The sequence below is a fragment of the Micropterus dolomieu genome, linkage group LG05, assembly GCF_021292245.1.
Source record: "Micropterus dolomieu isolate WLL.071019.BEF.003 ecotype Adirondacks linkage group LG05, ASM2129224v1, whole genome shotgun sequence".
NCBI lineage: Eukaryota > Metazoa > Chordata > Actinopteri > Centrarchiformes > Centrarchidae > Micropterus > Micropterus dolomieu.
The window spans coordinates 10,139,123-10,165,857 of NC_060154.1; the positions used below are offsets into that span (position 1 = coordinate 10,139,123).

General features: G+C 40.5%; 3 protein-coding genes across 9 annotated transcripts in view; 2 read left to right on the forward strand and 1 right to left on the reverse strand.

The window, feature by feature from the left end:
- Nucleotides 1–8,382, forward strand: part of axdnd1 (axonemal dynein light chain domain containing 1) — a 12,426-nt gene extending 4,044 nt beyond the window's left edge. For 2 of the 3 annotated variants that reach the window (XM_046049396.1, XM_046049397.1), the window contains exons 8-25: nucleotides 38–159; nucleotides 266–406; nucleotides 624–728; nucleotides 1,014–1,134; nucleotides 1,507–1,608; nucleotides 1,746–1,912; nucleotides 2,102–2,171; nucleotides 2,666–2,900; nucleotides 3,261–3,477; nucleotides 3,840–3,933; nucleotides 4,140–4,330; nucleotides 4,559–4,649; nucleotides 4,965–5,108; nucleotides 5,518–5,592; nucleotides 6,547–6,648; nucleotides 6,759–6,850; nucleotides 7,736–7,875; nucleotides 7,979–8,382. In XM_046049396.1, the coding sequence (XP_045905352.1) occupies nucleotides 38–159; nucleotides 266–406; nucleotides 624–728; nucleotides 1,014–1,134; nucleotides 1,507–1,608; nucleotides 1,746–1,912; nucleotides 2,102–2,171; nucleotides 2,666–2,900; nucleotides 3,261–3,477; nucleotides 3,840–3,933; nucleotides 4,140–4,330; nucleotides 4,559–4,649; nucleotides 4,965–5,108; nucleotides 5,518–5,592; nucleotides 6,547–6,648; nucleotides 6,759–6,850; nucleotides 7,736–7,875; nucleotides 7,979–8,094 (2,325 nt within the window). In that variant the 3' untranslated portion in view covers nucleotides 8,095–8,382. Of the gene's footprint in view, nucleotides 1–37; nucleotides 160–265; nucleotides 407–623; nucleotides 729–1,013; nucleotides 1,135–1,506; nucleotides 1,609–1,745; nucleotides 1,913–2,101; nucleotides 2,172–2,665; nucleotides 2,901–3,260; nucleotides 3,478–3,839; nucleotides 3,934–4,139; nucleotides 4,331–4,558; nucleotides 4,650–4,873; nucleotides 5,109–5,517; nucleotides 5,593–6,546; nucleotides 6,649–6,758; nucleotides 6,851–7,735; nucleotides 7,876–7,978 lie in introns of those variants that run through there. The other variant, XM_046049398.1, reaches the window with a different exon arrangement.
- Nucleotides 7,989–14,714, reverse strand: nphs2 (NPHS2 stomatin family member, podocin). 2 transcript variants are annotated; one of them, XM_046049404.1, is made up of 8 exons: nucleotides 14,686–14,714; nucleotides 11,389–11,724; nucleotides 10,897–11,000; nucleotides 10,480–10,552; nucleotides 10,114–10,196; nucleotides 9,678–9,937; nucleotides 9,136–9,214; nucleotides 7,989–8,809 (listed from the first exon to the last, which is right to left on the reverse strand). In XM_046049404.1, the coding sequence occupies exons 2-8, from the start codon at nucleotides 11,708–11,710 to the stop codon at nucleotides 8,609–8,611; spliced, it is 1,122 nt and encodes a 373-aa protein (XP_045905360.1). In that variant the 5' UTR covers nucleotides 11,711–11,724; nucleotides 14,686–14,714; the 3' UTR covers nucleotides 7,989–8,608. The 2 variants fall into 2 exon arrangements, with proteins under 2 accessions (XP_045905360.1, XP_045905361.1); XM_046049405.1 differs by lacking the exon at nucleotides 14,686–14,714 and adding an exon at nucleotides 12,597–12,619.
- Nucleotides 13,235–26,625, forward strand: tdrd5 (tudor domain containing 5). 4 transcript variants are annotated; one of them, XM_046049401.1, is made up of 19 exons: nucleotides 13,236–13,412; nucleotides 13,508–13,592; nucleotides 14,282–14,525; nucleotides 14,709–14,911; nucleotides 15,280–15,586; nucleotides 15,921–16,078; nucleotides 16,553–16,636; nucleotides 16,782–16,838; nucleotides 17,165–17,327; nucleotides 17,815–17,963; nucleotides 18,183–18,397; nucleotides 18,596–18,805; nucleotides 18,927–18,993; nucleotides 21,174–21,374; nucleotides 21,541–21,672; nucleotides 22,973–23,038; nucleotides 23,954–24,124; nucleotides 24,261–24,428; nucleotides 26,120–26,625. In XM_046049401.1, the coding sequence occupies exons 3-18, from the start codon at nucleotides 14,282–14,284 to the stop codon at nucleotides 24,390–24,392; spliced, it is 2,559 nt and encodes an 852-aa protein (XP_045905357.1). In that variant the 5' UTR covers nucleotides 13,236–13,412; nucleotides 13,508–13,592; the 3' UTR covers nucleotides 24,393–24,428; nucleotides 26,120–26,625. The 4 variants fall into 4 exon arrangements, with proteins under 4 accessions (XP_045905356.1, XP_045905358.1, XP_045905357.1 ...); XM_046049400.1 differs by having other exon boundaries at nucleotides 13,235–13,592; nucleotides 14,234–14,525; XM_046049399.1 differs by having other exon boundaries at nucleotides 13,236–13,592.
- The last annotated feature ends 110 nt before the right edge of the window (nucleotides 26,626–26,735 follow it).

A 26,735-nucleotide genomic window follows, 5' to 3' on the forward strand; every position in this document is an offset into this window, starting at 1 on the left:
AGCCGTCTATGCATATTAGAAACGAAATGTCTTACAGATGGAGGGTCTGCTGGAGCTGGTGCAGGTTGAGCAGAACATCTACAACATTGTTTTCCATGAAATGATCAGGCAGGTCAGTGTGAGCTGTGCTGAGAGAGGACAGCTGCTTGCCAAACTCAGGTTAGCAGCCAGCACATTAGGACAGCATCTACATGGTAACAAAATATTTTCCAGTAATGACCCCAGAAGCATTTTTTCCCAGCAGCTCTTATTTTTGTGTGTCCAGACAACGCTACCAGTCCCTGCTTGAGCGAATCCCCTGTCGTCTGAAGGCTCTGCATACTGAGGCAGTGGCGCAGCGGGCTCTGGACCGCCGGCTCATAGAGGAAATCAACCGCATCAAGACATCCATCCAGCAGCTCAGCATGTATGTAGGTCAGCTGTCAGGCTGCTGGGTCTTGATGCTGTTAAGGACGGGAACATGTTCATAGAGTGATTTCTATTTTAAGAGGAAATAATAAATGCAACAAATGAACATAAGAGCACTTATCACAATGTGTGAATATGAGAAATGTGTGTGCCGTTATTTGTGTGTGTGTGTGTGTGTGTGTGTGTGTGTTTATGGATGTGCATCTTCTACACAGGGAGCTGTCCAGAATCAGAGACCATGATGCCCTTGTTTCCCAGCAAGCAGAGCGCGCTCACCGACAGCTGGCTGCGGCTCTCGATCAGACTCACACCAACGCAGAGTCAGTCCCTCGTAGGACTGAACTGAACTACTGCTCATTCAGTCCATTGAGATTTTCAGCAAGTTCATGCATTCCAAAATTAAGCAGCGTGAACTTTATTAGCCTTATTTTTCTAGTCGATATGTGTGATTTATGTCAAGGGAAATTTGTTTGCACCTTGATTGTAAAAAATTTTAAAAAACAAAAGTTTTTGTTGTAAAATAATTTTCAGCTCCGTCATCATGCAGTGCAAAACTACAAAGTGACTAGTTGTTTCCTCTCATATGGTCCGTTTGCTGTCCTCAGTGTGGTCCAGGGTTACCACGAGCTGTATGAGCTGCAGAGGGGTCGCCTCGAGGCTCAGCTGCTCCAGATGACTGCGGAGAGAGACTATTGGAGCCAGTTCACCTTCTGCCTTGCCCTCAAGGTGTGTGAGTCATAATGTCATTTTTTTCTTTCAATTGGACTCAAAAGTAATTAGAAAGTCATTTATATGGATTGTTTTGGTGTACAGACAAATATAGCCCACTCTGTTGGAGGTGTCAACAAACAAAGTAGTGAAGTAGTAGTAGTAAGTGTTGAAGCAGATAGACAAAGATTTTGCTGCGCCCACCATATTTGTCAATGGATAAGATTTCACAATATTCTCAACCTTGTTACTGTCTGATAATATGTACTGACTTTAAACTTTCATGACTAAAATGGATCAGTTAGGATTTCTACTGAAACATGCTCATTAAAGACAATGTTAATTGAAACTGATCCAAACAAGTTCAGTGTGTTTTTCTGTGATTGTCAGGTGATCAGTGTGAAGAAGCTGCTTCTTATCAGTCAGCTGCATATCAGTGAGCAGAGCTGGTCCAAGACAGCAGAGCACTGCAGCCTTTACCTCACTTCAAAGGTAACAATGTTGTTCCTATTTCTTAACATCTTCTGTACTGCTCCTTGCAAAAAACACAAAACCCCACAGATGACTTTATGTATAATTGCTGCTGGTTCAGTTGCACTCTGACTATGACGGTGACCATCCTGCTGTAGGACACAGAGAACCTAAAAATCATCGTGGAGCTTAGTGATTACTGGAAAAAGCAGCTGACTGCTTTCATGTCCCAGCTGAAGAAAACTGACCATGCTCACTGTGAACAGATCAGTGCCGTGCTGCAAGGCATCGCCAAGTGGCTCGCCTTCTGCTCCACACAAAACAAGTAAGGAGGACAAGCTAAGATACAGAGATCATCTGTTAATACAGAGCACCATCAGTTAAAGGCTAATTTAGCACTTCTATTGACAATTTGTACTTAGGATAATGTCAGATGAGGTCATTGAGAGCAATTTATGGAAGAGGAGATTGATCTGTGTGTATTCTGCCAAATATGCTCTTTCTCAATTTCAAGGTGTCCTGACCCAAAATCTGAAAAAGCTTCATTGGAAAAAATGCATGCTGATTTGAAGAAGTGGTCAAGTGTAAGACAGTACATTTACTTCTGTGTCTCATTAATTTTATCTGTTTGATGTATGTCACCTTACTCATCTGTCTCATGTCTCTAATTTCTGACAATCATCTCAGCACTTCCATCTATCTCATCAGCCACTTGTGAGATCTGATCCATCTATGTCATGCCGTCACCTCTGTCATCTGTCATTCTCTATATCATATCTGTCTACCACTGGTCCCTCGTTACTCATCTGTGTCATCTGTTTAAAAATGTTTTACTAATTGGAAATGAATTAACTTGCTGATGTTCAAATAATCTTTAGACCAGGACAAAGTAGTATTACATTTATAAGCATACTGTATTTAAGGTATTATTCTGTCTCATGAGGTAGGGGCTATTTTGGCAGCCACTGTTTAGATTGTATTCCAAATATATAGTGGATATGTTGAAATTTGGGTCACACAGTACATCTAGTCTCATTTGTTGCCCTAAAGTCTTATTCTGCGTTCTGATTTTCTGTAGATTTTGGCCCTCCAGTGTGAGTACTTCCAAGGTGAGAAGCTGCTTTGCCGCCAGCAGACGCTGGGTGAGCTTGGCAGTGTCCAGGAAAGATGGCTGAATATGAGCCTTCAGCTGTTCAGAAGGCACCCTTCTCCAGTTGGTGAACCCCCTGGAGCCCAGCAGGCCCAAAGGGAGCTGGACTGGGTCATTTCTGAGCACCTCAAAAAGCTGGATGTGCAAGTCAGTGGAGAGAGTGGTGAGGGCTGACACAATTTTCTAGAAAAAAAGAAATTCTGAATGACAACTGTGAGTTTTAAGGCATACAGACAGGTAAATAAGGATTCACTTTCATTTAGTACTGCTTTAGTTTTTGCTTGACTGTAGTCCAAATGGATATCTGTAAACAAACTGCTCACAGCTGCAAAATCTGGACCTTGGTGAGTGTCATGATGTGTTGTCCTGACATGTACACACTCACACACACACACACATACAGTTATATTCACAGAATCGTCATATATTCATCTCTTGGTTTTTTTTGTCTTAATGTTTCAATGAGTCTCATTGTGGGATATAATCCTTAGAATATGGACTGATTCCAACCATCCTGTTTCAGGGATCCATGGAAAGATTGCGTCTCTGCTCGGGTTGATGGAGTCCTGGGTTTCCAAACTTGGCACAGGGATTAGCCGGCCAGAAATGATGTCTGTCTCTGATTGGCTGAAGCTGGAGAAGGCACTGTGCAATTGGAAACGTTTGGCTGAAGAAGCCTTGCAGAACTACTCCAGCATGCAGACAGAGACTGAAAAAGACAAAAACAAGGCAGACATATAGTAAGTCTTTAATTCAGTGGCATTACTATAGTTATCCTGAGTTATCACACACTTACTGTATAGCTCTCTCCAGAATATACATTTAGACAGTTGTCTTAAACTAATTGGTTAAAACAATGGACCAGCTTTTTGTAGATAAGTTTGTAAAAAATGTTGAATGTTCTTCAGTACAAGAAAGTTGGTATACTAAGTCTCTAAAGTTTTATTAACACATTATATTCATTACTTGTGATAACATTTCATTGAAATAGTTTTATGAATGAGCAGATTGAAAAAAAGATTTAATCAGGTTTTAATTCTGGGATTTAAATATTCTCCAATAGTTCTTTATTTCTGCTTTGTGTGTGTGTTTGTTCAAACAGTGCAGAGGCAGAAAATGTGTTAGACAAAGTGCAGTGCTTCATAACCAGCCTTTCCAACTTCATTGATGGTGAGAACCAGAGACTCATTGAGGAAGTAAGTGCCAACAGGGTTCAGTCAAACTGTCAAGGGAGGTTTACACACATTTTTAAATTTAAGTGCATTTCCATTAAGGGTTTTGGAACAAACATATTGAGGATTCTCTCACTATATTTGGATTTTGTTTTTCATTTGATTTGAGTTTTTGGCTTAATGTTCAAAAGAGGTGCTGTGTTGACCTTTAGTGTTTCCTCTCCTACCAGGTCAGTTCTATCCACAAGGCTCAGACCCACTGGATTTTGGATCTGTTGCTCCTCATGGTACCTGACCATAGCGAGGACCAGAACCAAGAACAGGAACACCACAACATTATGATGATCTCAATACAGACTCTGGATGAGGATGCCAAGATGCTGGCTGAGAAACTGGACTATTTTACCAGATACATCACCAGGTACCAGAAGTTTTTTTTACCTGTTTTTACAAACATTTAGGCAGATGCAGAATTTTGATACAGGGTGCACCTCTTACACTATACATGCTAATTAACAACACACAGAAATGGAATGATGGCTAAAGATTTAATGTAACTTTGACAGAAAATGTTTAACTGGGAGAGGATCAGTAGAGGAGGATTTACTCCAGGATTTATTCATCAAAAAATATTTGTTTCTGACTTCAGCTCTTGCAAGCTGATTCTGGAGGAACAGATTCTGCAGAACCCACATGCTGTTGAGGGTAAAAATGAGATGGATGAGTACAGAAGGCTGCAGGTAAACATTTTTCAGATGCAGAATTAAATAAATAGCAAATAATTGATAATAATATCAAGACTGCATGTTTCATAAACATGAAGTAATCATTGCTTGAGGTACGTCACAATGATACAGCTTAACCCATCAAAGCCAAAACCGCTGTTTTACTCTGCTGTAAAGCATTACAAGACTCCAGAAGAGGGCGCCAAAGGATAGTTACAGATGTATGCTTTGCACCACAGACACCTGTGCTGTGTGTGTGTGTGTGTGTGTGTGTGTGTGTGTGTGTGTGTGTGTGTGTGTGTGTGTGTTGTTGTGAACGTATGTCCTCAGAGGGACTGCATTGATATTGTGGAGACCTGTATAATCCTGCTGTCAGGAGTGAAAAGCGGCCCTGTGGAGCCGCTTGCCAGACAGGCTGACCCCGCCTCCAGCAGTGATGCCCTGGCCTATCCAGCAGACAGCATGGTGAATGTGGTGAGGAGTTGAGAAAAATACAACCCACACTGATAGACCTAATTTGTTATAGTTCATCAATGATTAAATTAATTTAACTTTTAAACAAGTTTGCTGAAGTTGCTTATATATTTTGGTTATCTCTTCATTATTGGAGAAATGACTTGAAAGCCTAGGATCAGGTGACAGTGATACTGGTATTATAGTGAAGTAGAGCTGACATTAGAAGAGATATTGCTATTGATCCGGTATAAGATTTTACTGTATTCAAGGCTTGACACTGGCATCAGTTACCCAATGAAATTACAATCACCTCAACAAAGAGTTTGATATCTGGAATATGTGACAAATTACCTTTGTCAGAATCACAAGTCAGTGTTGTATATGTGTGTGTGTGTGTGTGTGTGTGTATGTATGTATGTATTTACAGGTCAACAAAGAGGTTTCAGTAGAGCCTACAGTAGACCGTGAGGTCAAGGATAAGACTGAGGCAGAACCAAGAGAGGTGAGTCATATTAACACCTGTTAAGTAAAGTAAAGTGAAAAGCTGCCCTACAACCCTTTAGATTATGCTGTTAATCTGTACAGTATGTCTGTTACTGGACATACTGTAGATGTACAAGTTTATCCAAACATTTTGATAATTAATACTTTTCTAGTGTTTTAAAGTTGGAGTAAGAGAAAAGGCATCATTGTCAAGGGAAGCAGGCTGTTCTAGTAGTTAGACAGTCCACTGAAAGCTTAACTTAGCAAGGCACTGAATTTGCACTGTTAGTGAGTCCAGCAACAAATCTATGAACCCTTTGTCATTGTTTGTAGCCTCTTTTCAGATGATTGTTTGCTAAAATATTTTTTGTTTTATGAAGTCTGAAAGGGGTATACTTTTGATTAGTGTGCCCCTGACTATGGTATAAAATACCTATTATGTAGGTTGAGTTATTTTATTTATTTAATTACCAACCAATTTGTTACCAAATGAATGTTAATCAATTGATAATGACAAGGGCAGTGATGGTACTCGTGTTTCTCCACTGTGCACTGCTGAAGAACACGAAACAAAACAAGAGGTTTGTCAAGATTTAATATAGTTTCCATGTGTACTTGTACTGTGTAGTCTGCAGTCTGATCTGAAAACACAAAAATACTGGGCTTGTCTTTTACAGTGAAATTAGACATTTATGGTACATTGTGGAGATTTTACAGCTGTGTATGATAATAGACAAAATATGATAAACATGTATATGCAATAATTGTTCCCTCAGGTCAAAACCTCTTTGGAGTATCTAGGAAGATTTGTGTTAAAGACAGAGCAGATTTAAAGAATTAAATAAACTCTTGAGCAATGCAGAGATTTTTACAAATGAGTCTTATCGAAGGATCGCAATTTCTTTCACATGTTCATTGTACAGTATTAACTAGACTAACTTGCAAAAAAATAAAAAGTGTTGTTGTGCTGCAGGGGGAGCTAACGGTTTGTGAGAGTCCAGTTGTGAAGCTGATTGGCTATGATGGAGACATTACACAAAGAAAGCTGGGAGAGAGCCATGCCTACCTGAATGGGGTAAGAAAATGAAATCACACGATTTTTCAGTGTCATACCTTTCGCTGTGTAAAGAACTGCACAAACGGTCTGTTTATTTCTCTGACCATCTGTCTGTTTGTCTCTGTCAGGCTGAGGAGTTGGTTGTGTTTCCATTGACAGATGAAGCCCAGAAAGCTTTTAGTGATCTGACCACAGTAGGATTACTGCAGCAGGAACTGCAGTAAGTTAACATTCTTATGGTTGAGTGGAACAGTGATAATGTTTATCCAAACTGTCACTGATTTTTTGACCGCTCCAAAAAGGGTGACAGTGATCAATGTAGATCCAGTTATTGAAAGATTTTCCATGAACTGTTTGTACTTGCTGTTTTGTGACACACAGTAAGGGATATTTCTTTTTTGTTTAAAATAAAAACTGGGAAGCTTGCATGAGCTGCAGTTGACACCATGACTGAATATTCATGCTTTTGTATTGCCTCTCATAATTAGTGAAAAAGACACTTTTATACCTTGCAGACTCAAGTAGAGTTTATTTGGCAAAATCCCATCAGAAGGGCAACAAGGAAATACATTTATCCGATTTGCTGTCCAGTTCAGCAGTGTTGGAAGAAGTACTCAGATCCTTTACTTAAGTAGAAGTACCAATACAACAATGCAAACACTCCAGTCTAATTATTATTAGAATGTTAATACTGATGCATCACTGTGTAAACATTTTACTGTTATAGCTGCTTGAGACAGAGCTAGTTTTAACTACTTTTATATACAGTTATCTAGTTTAGTCCAGAGTTTTGTGGCCCTTCGAAGGGTCACAAGATAAAGGGGTCGCAAGATGATTCATGGGAGAGGAAAGAAAAAAAGAAAGTACTGATATGTACATTTGTCTTTTATTTTTTGGACTTTCTCTACTCTTTGATTTTTAATGACATTTTGGATAATTTGAAATTAAGAGGGCAAATGTTTCATTGTGGAAATAAGTTTTTTTAAATGTCCACACATCAACTGAGTTTCTGTAGTTTTTCAGAAAGGAGGGTGGACCTTTATTGACTTGTGTACTGTATGTGCAGAGGATATCTAGGTTAGATTTCTCTCCATGTGTTTGTCAGTGATTCAGAGCTGCGGGTCCAGAGTGCCGAGCAGCGAGCCCTGAAGGCTGAGGAAGCCCTACAGGCAGCATTGGAGAAGATTCAGGACCTGGAGAAACAACTGCAGGGTCGGCCCAGTCTGGATCCCAAAAGAAGTAAAGGTACTGACTGAACAAGAAATTCTATAAACGTATAACTCAGGCAGAGAGACAGCAACAAAGTATTAAAGCATAGAGGTGGTATATGTCTTTGTTTCTATTGCAGAGAAAAAGAAAACGCCACCACCTTCCCCACCCCCAGTAACACCCCCAGCTCCTCCAAAGAAAACTTCAGCTGAAGCCAAACTAACAAGCAGCACCAAAAGGACCAAGAAACGGTGATCTGATGTGTGATCAGATGGTGTTACAACTTTATATGTATGGGAATGTCCAGTTATCACTTTTAGGTTTTTAGGACATAAAACATAAAACACAACAATAAACAAAAAGTACCATTTGCCAGGGTAAATATAAGTATAAAATATTTCCACTATCACAAGGTCACCGATGTCACCATTTATATAATGGCTTGTTGTGGTTTTGCTTAACATTGGGATATGTCTTTGAACTCTATGTAAAGGCAAAATAGTTTTTGTTACCTTCCAAAAAATAAAGTCTCTGCAGATATTTCAAAAGGTTAAGTCTTTCCCCCCAGGCACTTTGGAAAACATTTAACATTAGCTCATATTTTAAGTTATACTTAAATAAACAAAATCATTTGGCTAGAAGGTTACTTTCTGTAACATGATCAAAATCTCCTGAAACTTTACCATAACACCCTCACTTCAATTAGGTGTTCAATAATTAATTATAACATTTCACAAATAATAACATTTCATCTTATAACAGTCACATGTCACATCATTGGCGAGTCTGTCTCTGTATCCCCCTCTCCTTCTCCATCCACAGAATGGGGAGGAGGGGGTGGTAGGGATGAGAGATCAGGGGTCACGCTGAGGAGATCTGGGGGTAGTGGAAGGACCAGGGCAGGATGGAGGAGACGGAGGGAAGCCCTGAACCCCTCCCAGGCATCTCTTTCCCCTTCTGCTGCTTTTACCTGGAGGAGAGATGGCCTGCTGTTTGAAACACGTTTGCTTTACAAATGCTGCTGAGAAACCAGAAGTGGTCTCACTTGCAGGGGTAAAGAACCATTGTTTTGCAGGCTAAACTAAGGCTATGCTCTGGACTGGAAAAACATAGCAAGATGGTTTGATGGTGTGTTTAAAATGTATCAGCTATCTTAGGTAGAAGTTTAATGTTCTTAAAGTTTTACAATTAAAGCTGATGTCATACAAATAATATTTAAAATGCAAAAACAAGCATTAGAATATAAAACAAACAAAATAAAGCATTAGGTTACAAAAGGCTGCTATAGTTACTTACTCTGACTTGGTGTTGTCTCTTGGCCTCAACCTCACCAGCTAGACTCTGCTGTAACTCCACAGGACAACTGAGCTCGTCTCTGACAGAAAATCAAACACAAGCCTGGTCAGCAGGAAGATCACAGTATGCTACAAATCTCTAGATTCCTCTTGGCCATTTTACCTGGAAAAATCACTGCTTGCAGAGGAAAAATCATTTGCACACAGAAAGTGGATGTATTTTTCAGAAGCACTGCCACCTCTTTGGATTGTACATATCAGCTTCTTTTTCTTCGGGGCTTATAGGTTTCTTCAAAAATCCACTAGATTCTCTAGCCAACTGGTAAAATCCGATTTTGCTGTCAGGCCATCAGAATCAAGAGCTTCTTCCTGTAGCTACTGTTTTGCACTAATGTTAAACAATCATACTTGGTCACCCAGAGTGCCACAGGATGTAATATGCTTTTTGATTTTTAGTTTTGGCTTCTACTTACTAAATGAAGTGTATGCAGCGGAGGAAGATTAATACAAAACAGATAATCTAGAGCAAATGACCAGTCTTACATGTCTGCTCTCTCCACCCTGATGCCCCAGCGGCAAGCAACAGCGTCAACAGCTGCTTGTATTTTCTGTCCGATCCTCCTCCTGTGCAGCAGGATGTGGCTGAATGTGTGATGGGCAAGAATGTCTCTGACCACTGCCTGGACCAGAGTCTGCAGCACTGTGGTGAGACTAGACAGAGCTGCGCTGCACAAAGCCACGTTCTCTATCTGGTAATAACAAACTGCACTCAGCTCTGGCCTCACCAAGTCCTTTGTCACTACCTGGGTACAGACATATAAGAAAAATATGACAAATAAATTTGATCTCTTTATGGAGATTTAATCTATGTTCAGGGAAAGCAAGGTACATATACAGAAAACAGTTCATTTAGTAGTAATTTTTACGTTTGGAGCTAAATGTGAATATGTTAGTTGTGTTTTTGCTTATTGTTCTGTACCGTGTGAGGAGGAACCTTCAGCATTTTCAGTCGGATGTCAACCTTGTGACACACATCAAGTAGTGGGAGGTAGAAAAGAAGGCCTGGAGAGGGAAGGGAGAAGGGTTACATCCAAGGACAGGTGCTCTTTTTAAAAATGTTTTTGCTATTACTTTGGTGTGATAGAAAACATTCAGATCTCAGACTAAAACATTTAAACTAACTGCGGGGTGTCCGAACCTTTCGTGACTCTGTCAGCTGTATGATCACACAATTCAAACACTGACACACATCCTCAGAAATAGCAAGTCAACTGTTTTGGCACATTGTTAATGTTAAATCACAGCTGACTGATGAGCATAAACGATTGCAGCAATAGGTGACAACCTGGTCCTCTGGGTCTTCCACGTAGTAGGTGACCCAGTCTGAAGATCACAGCTCTCTCATGCTCCCTCACTACCTGTCAATCGAAATTACAGACATCAGTCAGTCCATATGAATGGATGACCGTGATGGCTGAAATAGGCCTGCTGTTCAATGCTTTTGTTCAATAACATACAGTGTATCAGAAAGTACTTTAGTACATTGGATTATCAATTAAATAATGGCTATGAGGTGAAAATCCTAAATATAGCCCATTTTCATGCAAAAAGTCCCCAATATTCACTAATTTAATTTAATTTAAATTAAAGTTCATTTAACTTCTTGTTGAGGGGGGAAAGGTGGAAACAGTATTTTGACAATTAAGAGACATCTATCATTGAAAGTGTTTGGTTTCTGTTTGGTCTGTGGGGTAGTACGTACTTTGACACAAAACCAGATGGAAAGAGGGAGGAAGAGGAGAACCAGAGCCAAGACGAAGACCATCAGCAGCCACTCAAACACTCCCAGGTTCTTGCGCTTCAGACCTGCAGAGATCCACAGTATTTAGTGTGGAGAAATCCAACTAAGATGCTCAGATCAAATAGAATCAAGAGTCATTTTGCAAACAGCATTTTCACAAGAGTTGAGTTATGATGGGTCTATACAGAGAAAAATGCTCTAATCAACAAATTGCAAAGTTGAATTGAAGTTGAAATTGACATTCCTATTTATTTTATTATCTGTCATTTGTTTTCTAGAATGTATGCTTCAAGAAATTCAACATAAAGACAATTTCAGGCCACAGGATTACATATTTCTTTATCTTAAGAACAACACACTGGGAAATACTAAACAACCCACAAGAGAAATAAACCCACTGCTTAGCTTTCTTTAGATACAATGTACCAGGCTTTTCTTCAAGATTCAACTTACCATCCTCCTGCTCTGCTGCTTCCAGGAGCCCGAGGTTCTCCTCTTTGACCTCATCCTCTCTCACGCTGTCTATGTCCACCACAGTGGATTTCGCCTTCACTTCTGGCTCCTGCTCCACCGTCACCTCATTTGTATCTGGCTTCTCCTTTTGTAGCCTCTCTTTCCTCAGTGATGATGCCTCAGGGACCCGGCTTGCCTTCGGTGGCCTTTGTCGATGGCTTCTGGGAGGCACCAAGGCTCCCTTCTCCCTGTCCTTCTTAGGCGTCATTCTGGTTCTTGGTGGGTGACTGGGGTTGAAATTGAAATTGGAGGACTTCTCCATACTGGCTGGAGGCCCTGCAGTAAAGAGTATAGGAGTGATGGCTGTTGGGATGTTTCTGCTCGATAGATTAGTGTAGGATTTCCTTTTTAGGTGAAAGCAGAGAGGAAGGAGATATGTAGTGACTTTAACTGCAGTGTGTTGCTTCCTGTAGCCATCAGACAGAATAGGTGGATGGTAAATCAGGAGGACTGTTTGAATGTGGGAGTTTCAGAGCAGTGGGAGTGCCACTTACCACCCTCTCTGTTCTTCCCATAATTTCAGGTCAGTGAACTTTTGTATGTTGTCAAAGCAGCAAATTAAAAAATGCATTTTAATAATAATGTGAAAAAACATCACGGATATGGTAATATTATTAAGTTGTGATGGACAGGGCCTCTCTTGATTTATAAGCCAAAAAATACCTCTCTGTCCTCCTTTTTCCCAAAATCAGTGTGGCTTTATCACATACAATCAAAACATGCAGATTGCTGGTTGAGTTTATGTCAGCAATATTCTCTTTCATCTACTAGCATTATTCTTTGCTAACTCTTATCCAAATGCTCTAACAAGGGTAAAACACAGTATCGTATTTATGGTACTCTTCACTCCATCCAATGTTTTATTTAGCTGTTACATCGTAGAAGCCTTTGATTCTGTCACAGAAACATCAAAATCTGTCTAACTCTGTCTTGTAGGGACATGTTTTTACCATTTATGCCATTAAATCATGCATAGGCTATGCTATTTGAGTGCATGCATATAAAATATAAAACATCCACACATATTGTATTAAAACATTAATAGCCCTAAATCTGTGTGTCTCTGGGTCAATTTGTTTGAATTGCATTGCACACTGGTAAAACCAGTGCCATCCAGAAAGGTCTGTAGTCCAGCATTCAGAGCTTACTATTTGGACAAACTGTCAGTGGAGCTCAGGGAGTCACAGTGTGTCTTCAATGGGAATGTGCAGACTCAGACCTCTCCTTTCCAAAGAGCTGATGTCGTTTTTTCTCTGTTTTTACAGGAAAAAGTCACCCTATCCTCCCAAATGCATCCTTAATTAATTCTGGGGCCCACACTTTGGAATGGAATCACTAATGGACGTCCTCAGTAATTGTCTGCAAACCCAGGCAAAGGGGCCTCAAATCAAGTGTAAGCCTTTGCAGAACTAGTGGTCAAGTTCCTTGTGATCAGCAGGGCCATGCTAAATGTCAGTAAATATGGCACTTGAATCAAAGTGTCTAATTGATAAGCAAGGAATATCCTGATATCTGGATACTATGCTCTGGGGAAAAAGCTCATTTTTGCAATGTATTAACTATATTCATATATTTTTTAGTTATGTGCACATACAAATAATTTGAAAGATATAAATGCATATTTACAAAATCATAAAAGTTTATTTAAAAAATAGCGTTTATTATGTGCACCGACATGTGTATCTTTGACAGGTTAGACGATATCCTAGAGCAATACACTCCACAAAGCTAAATTAAGGATCGTCCTGCTCTAAGTCATCACTGCACTAATCAGAAAATTAGCCACGGCTTTCTTTTGAGCTAAGTTAGACAGCTTAACTTCTGTGTTGGCAGCGCTGCCACGGTTACGTAACGTTAACTGCAAGATAAGTTAGCGTGACAATTAATTCTAACTTTGCACGCAAACTGAAAGAAACGGCTTTGTTTCTTTATTTGTTGTAAGCTGTTATTTGGCAGAGGTGCTGGTTAGTAACTAGTTATTTAGTTAACCTTTGCAAACAAAGTACACGGCCCTTTGTACTTGTGTTGCTACCAACCAACGTGTGCGTTTATCTGCTAGCACCAGGTGTGGAGAGTGGAGGAAGGAAAGGAAAGGTCAACATTTATATCGTGCGGGGATGTGGTGAAGATATTGAAGACTTCAGGTAATATTATGTTCACAGTAATTTTGCAACAATTCTAATAAGACATGACTGTTCTGCGCCTTGTATTTAAATATATTATCATTAAATGTATTTAAATTTGCAGCCGTGGCATAACTTACAACTAACGTTAAGTTAACGTTACAGTATTTTAATGGATCCCGGGCCCAACCTACAGAGGTTTTTGTTGGTGGGTGGAGGCTAACATTAGCGTTAACTTTAGCTATGTAACAGTTGAATCACGCGCAATTAGAGGGGTTGTGTCTGTGCAGAGCTCAATTAGCGTTAGCAACTAGGTTTTTGGGTCTGTAATGGGTAACGTTACTAAAAAACAGCAGTTGCACCACTGAGACAAGTTACATCAAAGCTAACGTTAATGCGCACGGTTACCATGATGATGGAACTTATCTTTGAATCATGGTGCAATAAATTTTAGTAGCAGCCGTTAGAAACTAAGTTAAAAAAGCTAGTAGTTAAACCTCTAGCGGCGACTTTACACCCTAACTTGGGAGAGAACTTACACACAGCTGGTGCAACCCAGTGCTGACATTTTAAAAGATGAATCCATGCGCAAAACTGACCATATCATTTTGTGTTTAATAAAACAACTTTATTTCCGCATTGTGGACTGCGGTTGGGTTCAGGGTGCACAGTATGCTTTGTTCCGTTTGCCCTCCTGCTGTGTTCTCCAGATGTCAGCAGACAAGATGAACAAGGAAGACGTTTTGACAAAGCTGAAGAGGGATGTCCGTTCTTTGCTCATTTCATCTAAGACGGGCTTGGACCCTGATCAGCTCAGGCGAGACTATGTCACCATGTTGGGGCATCCCATGCCCCTGAAACTCCTGGGCTTCAGAAACATCATGGATATGGTGAAGGAGATACCTGACGTGGTCTCAATTAATTTCAGGGCAGATGGCAGCATATTCTTAAAGGGTAGAGTCCCTTTTTTTCATTTGAGTATGAGTTTGAATTTGCACTGTTTCAGTTAAACATTTAGGAAATACATGAATATGTTAGTAGCATTTGATGCATAAGCCCTCTCAAACGTTTGCCTATCAACACCTGAACAATGTCTTGTACTTAATGCTCTCACCTTTTATATGTCCGCCATCGCAGCTATTGGTGACGAGTCCACCCGAAACATAGAGGAGCTGGTAGCTAAGCAGCGCATGTCCAAGAAGGTCAGGAGGGGAGGGGTCAGCTACTTCTCACCCCGCTACAGCTTCCCGACCCCCTCTGTGGTCCTTCCCAGAAGAGGTCGCGCTCCCATGGCTCTCCATGCTCAGCTGAGGGCACAGCTCCGTCTACTGCTCTCCCAGGTATAACTTGAACATACCCTGTGAAGTTTATTTATAAACACACAGCTTTTTTTTTTTTACATTCATTGTTTCTCACCAACAAGAATTGTGTGTGTCCTCCATAATGAGGTGTGCTGTTTGGGTCTGTTATTTTTCAGCTGTTTCATTAAAATATATCAAGGACCAGAATCACAGAGTCTATGCCAACCCTTCTTTCCCTGAAATGGGTCAAATATAATCAAAATGAGAGGATTTTTCTTGCAATGTCAAACATACCCTACTAAATCAGAGAAGTAAAGGCCTGGCTGACTTTTTCATCTATAAATCATGTAGCTCTGTTACTGCAAAATGTTGTCTAGTTTGAAGTAAGGATGCAGCTGCTCTTCCAGGGTCCACTCATGTTGTCAGATTTGGAGGCCTGCTACCTGCGCTGTTTCGGCCACCCGCTGCGTGTCCACAACTACGGCTTCTACTCCACTGGAGAGATGCTGGAGGCAGCGTCAGATCTGATCCTTATCCAAAATGTCAGGCTGGGCTCGATTCTGACCCTGAGGGAACATATGGTGCCCAGGCCACTGCTTAGACCGTGCAGTTTGCCAAGGAGGACATCACCAGTACAGTCGCAACCGCCTGGAACTGACAAGTTAGCCTTCAAAAGGCCAGACACCAGTGCTAAGACACCAACAATAGCCCCAGGTGTGTTATTAGAGAGCAAGGTTTACACAGGCGGTAAATCCATGAGTTTTTTTGAGACACATCCTGCTAGAATATGTCTCTAAAAGCAGTCCATATCCAGTGTCTTTATGTTGCATTTTTGAGATTGCATAGCTATGTAATCTGTCCACTGTGCATGGATTGGCTAAATGTTCATAGGGTTATTACGTCAGTAATGACAGACCAACACCCCATTCATACATTCAATTATTTTATTGTAAGTTTTGCACAGAAAAGCACTGAGCAGGGCTCCTCATGTTGTGAAGCCATGTCATCATAGTTTTGAAATGCCTTTGTCATTTTTTTCCAAATGAAGCCCTGGTGAGTCCTCTGAACCAGCGCTCTGCTGAGACTACCTCGGGCTCTGTCTGTAAAGCGTCAACAAGTGTCAGTAAAAAGCCAGAGGTGGTTGAGAAGGAACAGGCAGACCCAGAGCTCCAGGAAGGTTGCCTCTTTGAGAAAAATGTCCTCAAGGTTTGTTCTCATTGAAAACAAGAAAATGTAGTACCTGTCCTGCACTTGCAGCTTGTTGCTTGAAACAAGACATGAGATCAAGAAATGAGTGAAAAAGAGACAACACATGGCTATTTGAAGGAGCATTTATCCGATGTTCTGTTGTTATCAGGTCTTACTGCATAAACTGGATACACAGACAAAACTTCATCAGGTGGCAAAATACAGGAAACTAGTATGAGAAAGAATAGAAAATTGGTGTAGGAAAAGTGTTTGTCAGTTGTGTGTTGCAGCTACAACCTAAAGACTTGTTGTCGTCACATGGAGCTTCAGAATTAATTTCAGAATGGATTGGTCAGGATTAATTGTGGCATCCCAGCAAAATACAGCAAATACTTCTATATCTATAAGAACAATGGGGGGGAAATATTTTGTGAACAGTTGTTTGTTTTAAGTACAATTATCTTTGTTCTTTTTACTTAAATTCTACATCAGTTGGAGGAGGAGCTTCGCCAGCAAATCCTGGAGAATGGCATTGCTGGCACCATTAGTCAGGAGCTGAAGGACAAGCTACGAAAGGTCAGACTTCCTGTTACTTTATAAGCAGATGTGTTAGTGTCACTAGTGACTACAAAACTCTGCTATGCTTTGCTTAAATAGGAAAAATTGTTTTGGTACAAAGATAATGTAACGAAAATCTTCATATGATCATGACTGTCTGCAGGTTGTAGGTCAGACCAGTGGTGGATTATCGGTTCACGATCTGCCTGCTGAATTCAAGGTATAAAAATAGTCCTGCAGTGCTCTTGTTCACCTTCAGTTTGAGTAAAATTAGTCATGAACTTAAGATGTAATTTATTTGAGCAACTGGATTCAGTCCTTCCAGATTTAGTTCTCTGTTTTGGATCTGTTTCTTGAGTTTTTGAGCTCCTTACTGAAAGTAACACCCTCACATTCAGCTTACCTGCCCGTGATAGTGATTAGGAAGCGAGCAGTTTCAGGACAAGGCTGATTCTGTGTAATGAAGCAGAGCTCAGGTGATAATGAAAGATATGTGGTGATCTTACTGTGGATATCTCACCTGTTGAATTGGTTTTTGCTCCACAGAGGCTTTTTGGTGAGGACATCCCACTGCAACAGAGCGGCTTTGTCAGTGTCACTGAATTGGTTAGCGCCATGAGTGACACTTTCCACCTGAAACCTGCAGGGCGTGATAACGGAGAACACTGGATAGTCATGGACATACAGGACAGTGACATTGTGCAATCAGGTTGGATGTGCATGCAAATAGTAGCAGTCAATATCACCCTAATTACTTCAGTAAGTGTAACACCAGGCATTTTGATAAACAAAGTATATACTGGAACCATATTACTTATTTGCTTTCTATGCATCATTAGACATCGACATTTTACATGGGTAACCAAGTACGAATAAGGTTGGCTTGGAGGAATGGTGGAAAGTAGTGCACATTGAAAAATTATTTATTTGGTGGTTACACTAAGTGCTATCACCCGTTAATGTTGCTGTAAATATAAATGTGTTTATGGAGGTGTTTTTGAATGGAGAACCCCCTCTTTTTCCCCTTCTCTATTAGTTATTTATACTCTACCAGTGTCTGAGTACAGCAGTCTGTGTTTGGTTCTGCAATCAATACCTTTTTTATCAATGGCCTGTTCTAATAAATGGTTGTGTGTTAGATTCCATGTGACAAAGTTGTCGTGTGGTCGTTTTCAACTAATATTTCAATTTTGTAGACTCAAAGGAGCTGCCATCTAAAAGCTACTACCTGAAGTATGGAGAGTCTCCTTGGGACGGCAAACATGGAGGAGACAATGATAATATCACAGCAGACGACGAGAACAAGGAGCTAGAGAACAGTACCAGTTCCAAGATCCAAGATATGGTTAGGCAACATCTTTTTCATTATGTCATTTTACACGATAAGGACAATCTTTGAGAGACCTAAAGGAAGATATTGTTAAGTAATTATAGCATCACATGATGTGATGTCAGTGCAAATCATGAATTGCATTTAACAAGCATGTGTCAATGCCCCATTATCAGTGTACTTTGCTGTGTACCACTATCACTATCACTCTGCTTTTCATGTGTCCGCCTGTAGATGTCTGAGATGTACCCTGCTATTCCGACGCATTCCAGCCCTGCGGTGCCACTGGACGCCCTGCAGAGTCAGCGTCTCAAAAGACCGACACGGCGTGGTGCTCGAGAGCTAGTAGAAGTCATGGTGGAACAGGTGGAGTCGCCTGGGTATTTCCACATCCGCTTCAGCGAGAGTGAGGAGGCACGAGCTATGGAGGACATGATGATTGAGATGAGGTGGTAGACATGTTAGTGGCTGCTTATTCAAAAGATAATGTGCCACACTTTCTGTATCTATTGTGGCCGCTGTATTATTATGCATCCCCTTTGGAACTTCAGTTTAATCTATGTTGTGAAACATCACCAAATCAATCACTGTCAATATGAACGTCCTGATGCTGCTCTATGAGCAATGACATCTCTTGTTTCCTCTAGACGATGTTACACCTCTCCTGAGGTGTCAGGGCGCTACCGCCTCCCTGAGCGATTTGTCCGACGGGGTCAGGTCTGCTGCGTGTCACCCAAAGGAATGTGGTTCTACCGGGTGGTGATCCATCAGATCATCAGCCCCACTCAGGTCGAGGTGTACTATGTTGACTTTGGCGACATAACTGTGGTACAGAGAGCCAACCTCAAGTTTCTCAAGTAGGGCATCTCAGACATTTAAGCAGTTAAACAAAACCGCTACTACTACTGCTGATGCTGCTGAGCTGATCAGTGTCTGTGTTTTGTTGTGCTTTCTACAGTTCATCTCTCTGTTTTTCAGGTCATGTTATTCGGTTCTTCCAGCACAAGCTGTTCCATCATCACTTGCTGGAATTAAACCTACCACTGTGAGTCTGATAAGATAGCTAATGATCTATTCAGTTACCTGGCAAATGTGAGCTCTCTTCCATAGGTCTGCACTAACTTCTTGCTAATCATTATCAGGCTGATAATAACACACTGTGTATATATATGTGTATGTGTGCGCGCACTGAACAAAATTATAAATGCAACACTTTTGTTTTTGCCCCCATTCATCATGATCTGAACTCTGAATATTGTTCACAAATCTGTGTTAGTGAGCACTTCTCCTTTGCCGAGATAATCCATCCACCTCACAGGTGTGGCATATCAAGATGCTGATCAGACAGCATGGGTATTGCACAGGTGTGCCTTAGGCTGGTCACAATAAAATGTGCCCTTTCACTGTATTGGGGGGTTCGGAAACCAGTCAGTATCTGGTGTGACCACCATTTGCCTCACGCAGTACAACACATCTTCTTCGCATAGAGTTGATCAGGTTGTTGATCGTGGCCTGTGGAATGTTGGTCCACTCCTCTTCAATGGCTGTGCAGAGTTGCAGTCAGGTCGAGACCCCGATGAGGACGCCGAGCATGCAGATGAGCTTCCCTGAGACGGTTCCTGACAGTTTGTGCAAACCGATTGTTGCAGCAGCTGTCTGGGTGGCTGGTCTCAGACGATCTTGGAGGTGAAGATGCTGGATGTGGAGGTCCTGGGCTGGTGTGGTTACACGTGGTCTGCAGTTGTGAGACTGGTTGGATGTACTGCCAAATTCTCTGAAACGCCTTTGGAGAAGGCATATGGTAGAGAAATGAACATTCAATTCACAGGCAACAACTCTGGTGGACATTCCTGCAGTCAGCATGCCAATTGCACGCTCAAAACCTGCGACATCTGTGGCATTGTGCTATGTGATGAAACTGCACATTTTCGAGTGGCCTTTTATTGTGGCCAGCCTGTGGCACACCTGTGCAATACCCATGCTGTCTGATCAACTTCTTGATATGCCACACCTGTGAGGTGGATGGATTATCTCGGCAAAGGAGAAGTGCGCACTAACACAGATTTTGACCGATTTGTGAACAGTATTTGAGAGAAATAGGCCCTTTGTGTACATAGAGAAAGTCTTAGATCTTTGAGTTCAGCTTATGATGAATGGGGGCAAAAACAAAAGTGTTGCGTTTATAATTTTGTTCAGTGTAGAAAAATTCCCCTTTGTTAACCAGCTAGAGTGTGGAGCAGAGGATTTGGCAGACTTGGCAAAGTTTCTTTAAAAATTGCTCTCAGTTGTGCAGATTCATCTCCATAATCATATATTGGGCATCCAAATGTAGCTACAACCCTTTTCTAATAACAGTATTTGAGAATTAAACTTTAATTGAACCCACAGTCAATGTCCCCTCCAACACAAACTGCAGACTGACCTATCCTTAGCGCCCCAATTGTTAAACTTGTGAAATCTTCCTTCATGTTTGGAGTGTGGAAACACTCATCAGTGTTTCTCAAGAGTAGTCGTTTGCTGTGTTTCTTTATTTATTAATACTATATTTACAAACAAAATCATAGTGCAATAGCATTTGTGGTCATCAAGTGCCCTCTATCGTGGCATTTCATGTCAGTCCAACAAGAAAGTTAAAAACATGTCTTCAACAGTGTGCCTGAATAGTCTGGTGGTTAAGCTCTTGCCTTTCGGATCCAAAGGTTGAGAGTTCACATCCTGTTCCAGGATTATTAGCCAAATACAGCAAACCTGAGCAGACGTGTTTGCTGAGCAAGTCTGTGGCATACAATAAATTCTTTTTACCTGTAGGTGGCACTACATTATTCAAAAGAATTGCTGATGGAGCAGCAGTTTGCAGCGGTAGCAGCCACAGCTAAAAGCTGACAGCTCGCACATGCATCTTCTTTAGGAAATGCCCATTCTATTTGTAATTTTATCAGATTTTGATTACTTTTTTTCATATCCCACCAAACTCTTCATGATTAGTTATGTTTTAAAGTTCTATAAGAAAGGTATAAAAGCACAAAACAATGATTGGGTCCTGTATTGTTTAAAAAAGCAAGTAACCGTAGCAAGTAAGTAGTGTTCTGTACTTTCATCTTGCTGCTTGCAGATTTTTGCACTTGCTTATATGAATAAATCCAAACTGTCAAGCTGCAGATGTTATGAAATGTTCTGTTGCCATGGAGCTTTAATAATAAGAGTGGTGTTGTTTGGTCATTGCAGGGCAGATGGACTGCTGAGGCCACGGCTTCTTTCCGGAAGTTGTGCTGTGATCGCACCCTGGTGGGCGCTTTGGATAGTTACATTGGAGATGTGCTGCAGCTCTACCTGTGTGACACACATACTGATAACGACATCTACACCCACACTGTCCTGCTGAACCAGGGTCATGGGACAGCATGCAGCCGTGCAGCCAGTGCAGCAGTAAGCAACACACTCCTAACTATGGGTCAATCCGACTAAGGACAAATGTTGATGTGGCCATGCTCTGAGTAAAATATTGAAATACAGTTGATATATTTGATTGATATTTATACTTGTTCTATACAACCACTTTTAAATTACTTGTACTTCATTTTTCTTTCCATAGCTTTGTGTCCAGCTCAGCCCAGTGAGTCTCTACCTGGGGGAGGGAATGGTTGACTTGCCAGAGCTAGAAGAGGAGACCACTTCCTCCCCCATACCAGTAAACATGCAACAGTCAATGTCTGATTCCCCGAAGGTACTCTAAAAACACACACACAGTTAGCTGTTGCTGTTCCATGTGAACATCTTTTGAGGTTGCAGTACATCCAAACAGAACATTAGTGTCAGTACTGGGTTACTTAGATGTTTGTGGTGGATTTGCAGCTTTATGTCTCAATTGTTCCTTATCTATGAGCGCATTCTTTGTCACTTCTCTCCCTCCCGCTCTCACTTCCTTTTTCTCACGCAATCTTTTAATGTTGCTGTAAAGCTTTTATTCTCCACTGTCCATAGCTCTTATCTTACCAACCATGCTGTCAGTGCTGCAGGCCCACTGCAGCACCACGCACCCTCAACACATGCTGGCATGCACACACAGGCACAGAGTCAGTGTAGACACTCACATCAAACACACAGTCCAATGCTACTTAAGGAATAGTCACAGTTCGGAATGTCATAGCTTGTTGTTGGAGAATAAATAAGATGACAGCCAATCAGTTGGCTGCTTAATGGATATTGGATACAATATGTGTCCTTCATATTCATAAGAGTGGATGGTTGTTAAATTCAACATACAGCAGAGTTGATTTTACAGTGTTACTGTCGATGACTGTATTACATAAGCACCAGTTTTTTTGTTTATTGTTTTGGAGGCAAAATTATGAAACGAAAAGTATACTTTTACGAGCACAGATGGAACTACAAAGGCAGAACAATGAAATGATAAGGCAACAGTAAACCCTTTTCCCTGTTGACTAACCATTTATAATAACACTAAAAAACAGATTTTGAAATATATTTAATTGCTGTATCATGTTTGGGAGGGTTTTAGTCTTTTTTTAGCACTAAGGCTCGAAGCTCGGTCAGTTGTACTTTAATAGCTGTCATATTTACACAAAATGTATTAAATGAAGCTCTAAAAGTACCTTCATTGAAAATGTGACCTTTGCAGTGTTAAATAGTGCCTCTTTTTTATTGTAGGTGAAGGTTTTATTTTATAAGTAAAGTTTTCTTGTGACGATAATGGGGGCATTAATTTGGGTATTTCAGGAAACCCTGTAGCTGTTAGAACAATATCTGAGTTAACATGGTCACAAATCTATTGCCATGAATGTGAACAGCTTGTAAGTAGGCTCAGGTGACAGGCTGTTTTATGTTCATATATGCAGTCTCACCAGCTGAAATGAAATGAATGTAATTTTATGTTATATTGCATATTCAGTCTATCTAGTGTATGTTGGTTTATGAACTTATGAATCAAAGTGCTGTTAAAAAATTTCACTGTACAGTTAAATTAGTTGATTCTAAAGGAAACAGGAAATTTCTTGGTGTCTCAGGTTAAAGAGGAGGAGCTGCCCGCCCTAGAGTTTATTGAGGACAATGAGGTCAGCCGCCACATCCAGGTATGACCATCTGACACCTTGTCCACACCCACACCACCACTGCCTTCATTCCACGTACTTGCAAATCTTAGATGATTTAAGTATCTGTGTGGTACTTCATTTACCATGTTGTTGGTTTGTTTGTTCAGCATCTGTATTGCAACACCAACTGAAAAAGTGGTGAACTGAAAGACTGAGTAGAAATCTTGCAGTGTAAACTGGTTTAATTGATTGAGTGTACGCCAATAAACATAAATAAACAGTTATTAATAGCAATTTTTGTAATTGGAGCCTTGCCTTCATAAGGTTAAGACTTTTCAGTGTTTATATCAAGTTGCCAGTGAAATACAACTCAGGTTATTGTGTTGTGGATTGGTGATTCACACTGCGTTTCTACCTATTTTAAATAAAGCATAAATGGAGTAAGATAGATAATGACCTGCTGCGCCACATGATGGTTCACGCGCACAGCGGCACAGACAGTAACTGAATTGTCACAGCCACACACACGCTAAAATATGTCATCGGCGTGGAAGCTCTTCACCATGAGTGAAGAAGACACAACATTTGCAATTTGTAATACCTGCAAGGTTAAAATAAGCTCTGTTTCTATGTACAGAATTTACTTGGGTTGACCACCCAGGTTTATTAACAGCCGCCACATATGTTTGGCAGAGAAACAGAGAGAGAGAAACAATCCGTGTTATTGTAGTAGAAGGCACAGAGACGGTGGATATTTTAAAGCACAGACCAGTTAAAGCAACAGTGAACACAACTGTTGGTGCAGTTGACATTCAGTATCACGGTGATATTGCTTGTTTCAGAAAGCTCTATCCAGTAACCTAACCTAGAGCACTTTTTATTTTGAGATGTTTGAGTGAGAGAAAGTTCTTGTAACCTGTTTGTCTTGTTTATTTATGTCTTGTTCGGGGTAAGGACGCCAACCTGTTCAATGCTCTGCTGTATGACCAGACCCTCAGTAGTTGTAAATTGAGCAAGAAATCGCCTCCTACCAACCGTTCCAGTCCCACTTCCAGCCCTCTTGTCCCTCCAGATTTGATCCAGACCAGGACAAGCCCAGCCCAGCTCACCCCAGCTGATTTTAAAGTGAGAAGACATTAGTTGGTTTAATGGAAGCAAAGTCATTGTGGATTTATGTTTTTTGTAAAGCACTTACACAAAGCACTAATAGAGTAAGTGATGGTCTTTTTTGTCCATTAAAGAAACTTTACTCTGTTCTCAGACACTGAGCTTGACTCCGTCACCAACTCCATCCAACATAAATTTTAGCTCATGCTGTCTGACACACAAGAAGAGGAGCAGCACCAGCCCAAAGTCACTGAGCCCTCATTGGTCAGGCCACCTCCGATCCTGAGGACCTTGAGCCTCCACACCCCTAACCTGGGCCAGGGTACATATACATGCATACTAATTTAGTTTTTGCAAGTTGATAATGTGCACATAAGTTATGACCTAAAGAATCCAAGCTTAAGTATTAAAATTCGAAGTGAGTAATTGCAGCAGATTCATATAAATAATTTGCTTCTTTTTTTTTTGTAGAGTGACAAATTTGATTTTGCCATTTGAATTGTTTTTGAATGGCAACAACAGTACTTTAACCCTAACCCTTCAAATTCATAGTTTTCACACGACGTCACATTCCAATGAAAACGCTTCCTTGGAGGGCAATAAAACGTTATTTTCCGCTGCTCGCCAACCAGGAAACAAGTACTTTTGCGTTGCCAAAATGTTGGATGGTTGTGCTTTCGGATGCACTAATTGACGAGGCAAGCCTGAGCTGTGTTAGGTGAGGGATACCCCTCAAGGTAAACGTAAACATTACCACAGTCAAGCGCTGGCAGGGACCTGGCGGTTTGTATGAATTGTAGAAAGATTACACTGGAGCAAAAGTGCTAATGAACATACAAAGGCTTGCCTTGTCCCTTGCACACACACTCATTTTCTAATAGGATTATACAATGACCTTCAATAACCTGCACATGTATACACAGAGAGAGAGAGAAGCCTTCAGTGAAATTAGTGGGTGTTGATGTAGAGAGGATGTATTGATTTTAATCCTGCTGCTTGCAGTGGTGGATATACCTGCCCTGAGAACCTGACACAGATTCAATTAGACCTGTTACCAAAGCTATTTGACCCAACAAGCTGCTTTCATTTGATTGCATTGCATTGCGTTTGTCCTGATATCAATACACTGATGCTTCACCGTGCTTCTACTTCTGCACACTATGAATGGGGAAAAAAAAGCAAGGCAAACTGGGTCAAGGCAGATTTATCTACAAATCGCTTTTTGTGAACTGTAGCGTTACAATGTGCTTTACACAGCTGCAAAATACAGATAAAAACACAAGATAGAAACAAGAATTAGCACACAAGAGATTAGAGGATATGATATTTGAGTGTGTGTGTATTGTGAATACACATTTGACACATTCTGAAAACCTGCTGAATATATTCCCTGTAGTAGCTGTAATGTTCAAGAGTACTCAGGGTATGCTTTGTACACACTAACATCACTGTCTGGTGTGGGTGCAGGTCCAACAGAGCACAATTCTGACCACAACTCGCAGTAGCATCGTGAGACTCACTTTTTGTCTGCGACTTTATTAAAAATGGCCCATTAAATTTTATTTATACGATTAAGTGTACTACAGACAACTTTGTTCAAGTGGTTCACAATAAAATGATGGTTATTGATGAAGTTATGTATGATAAAACACAACTGATTTATCAAGTATCAAGGCATGTTGACAATGTAATACTTCATAGAATTTCACTGTTTATGTAGTTCGCTCACTTTTTTCCTAAGCTAAGCGGTCGCATCACCATTCAAAGACACTTCGATATGTACAATAGGTAAACACATCGCTTTTTATACTGTTGTGACGTTCAGCGCTGATTTAGTGGCTTTCGCAGAAGTAGCGTACTGTGAATTCACTTAGACAATTTGTTGATAAAGATTGTTTGTGTGTATATGTGTGTGTGTGTGTGTGTGTGTGTGTGTATATACACACACTAAACATCTCTAATAGTAATGTCTTAATTATTGTTAATTAAATATGTTTTTTTTCTGTTGTCCAGGTGTACCTGTTTGTCCGCTCAATCTGCGTAACTCTGGCATTCTGTTTCCTCTGTTTGGGGCCAGGTAGTATGTGTCTCCTACATCCACCCCAAACCAAATCCCAACACAAGGAAATGAAAGTTAGTTTTCATGTAATTTTAATGTATTTTAGTTCAATTGTATGTTAGGTTTTATTTGGTAGTTTGATATTGGTGTAATTGTTGCACAGTTAAGTCTTTGAAGACTATAAAATATAATAAATGGATGGCTGCCCTTTTTTTAATGTGAATAAGCTTGTGAAAGGTTTTTGTTTAAAAAAAAAAAAAAAAAACTCTGTGTGAAGTGTTTTATCATTTTCTCAGAAGCCATCAAGGTGTTTGATTTGTTGAATGGTTTAATTTCCTTGTATGTTTAAATTGCTGTTCTGGACAGGGTTAAAAAAATTCAAAATGCTGTTATAATGGACATTGAAACATGTAAGTCAATGACAATTTTATTTCATATAATAAAATCTTATTTGATAGAATATTTGTCATGTAATTCTTTAGTATTGGGTTTTAGTAGTGGATGTTTCTTTCCACTTTTTCCTTCATCGCTTCAGTGGATCTAATGTCTGACATAAATATGCAGACCAGT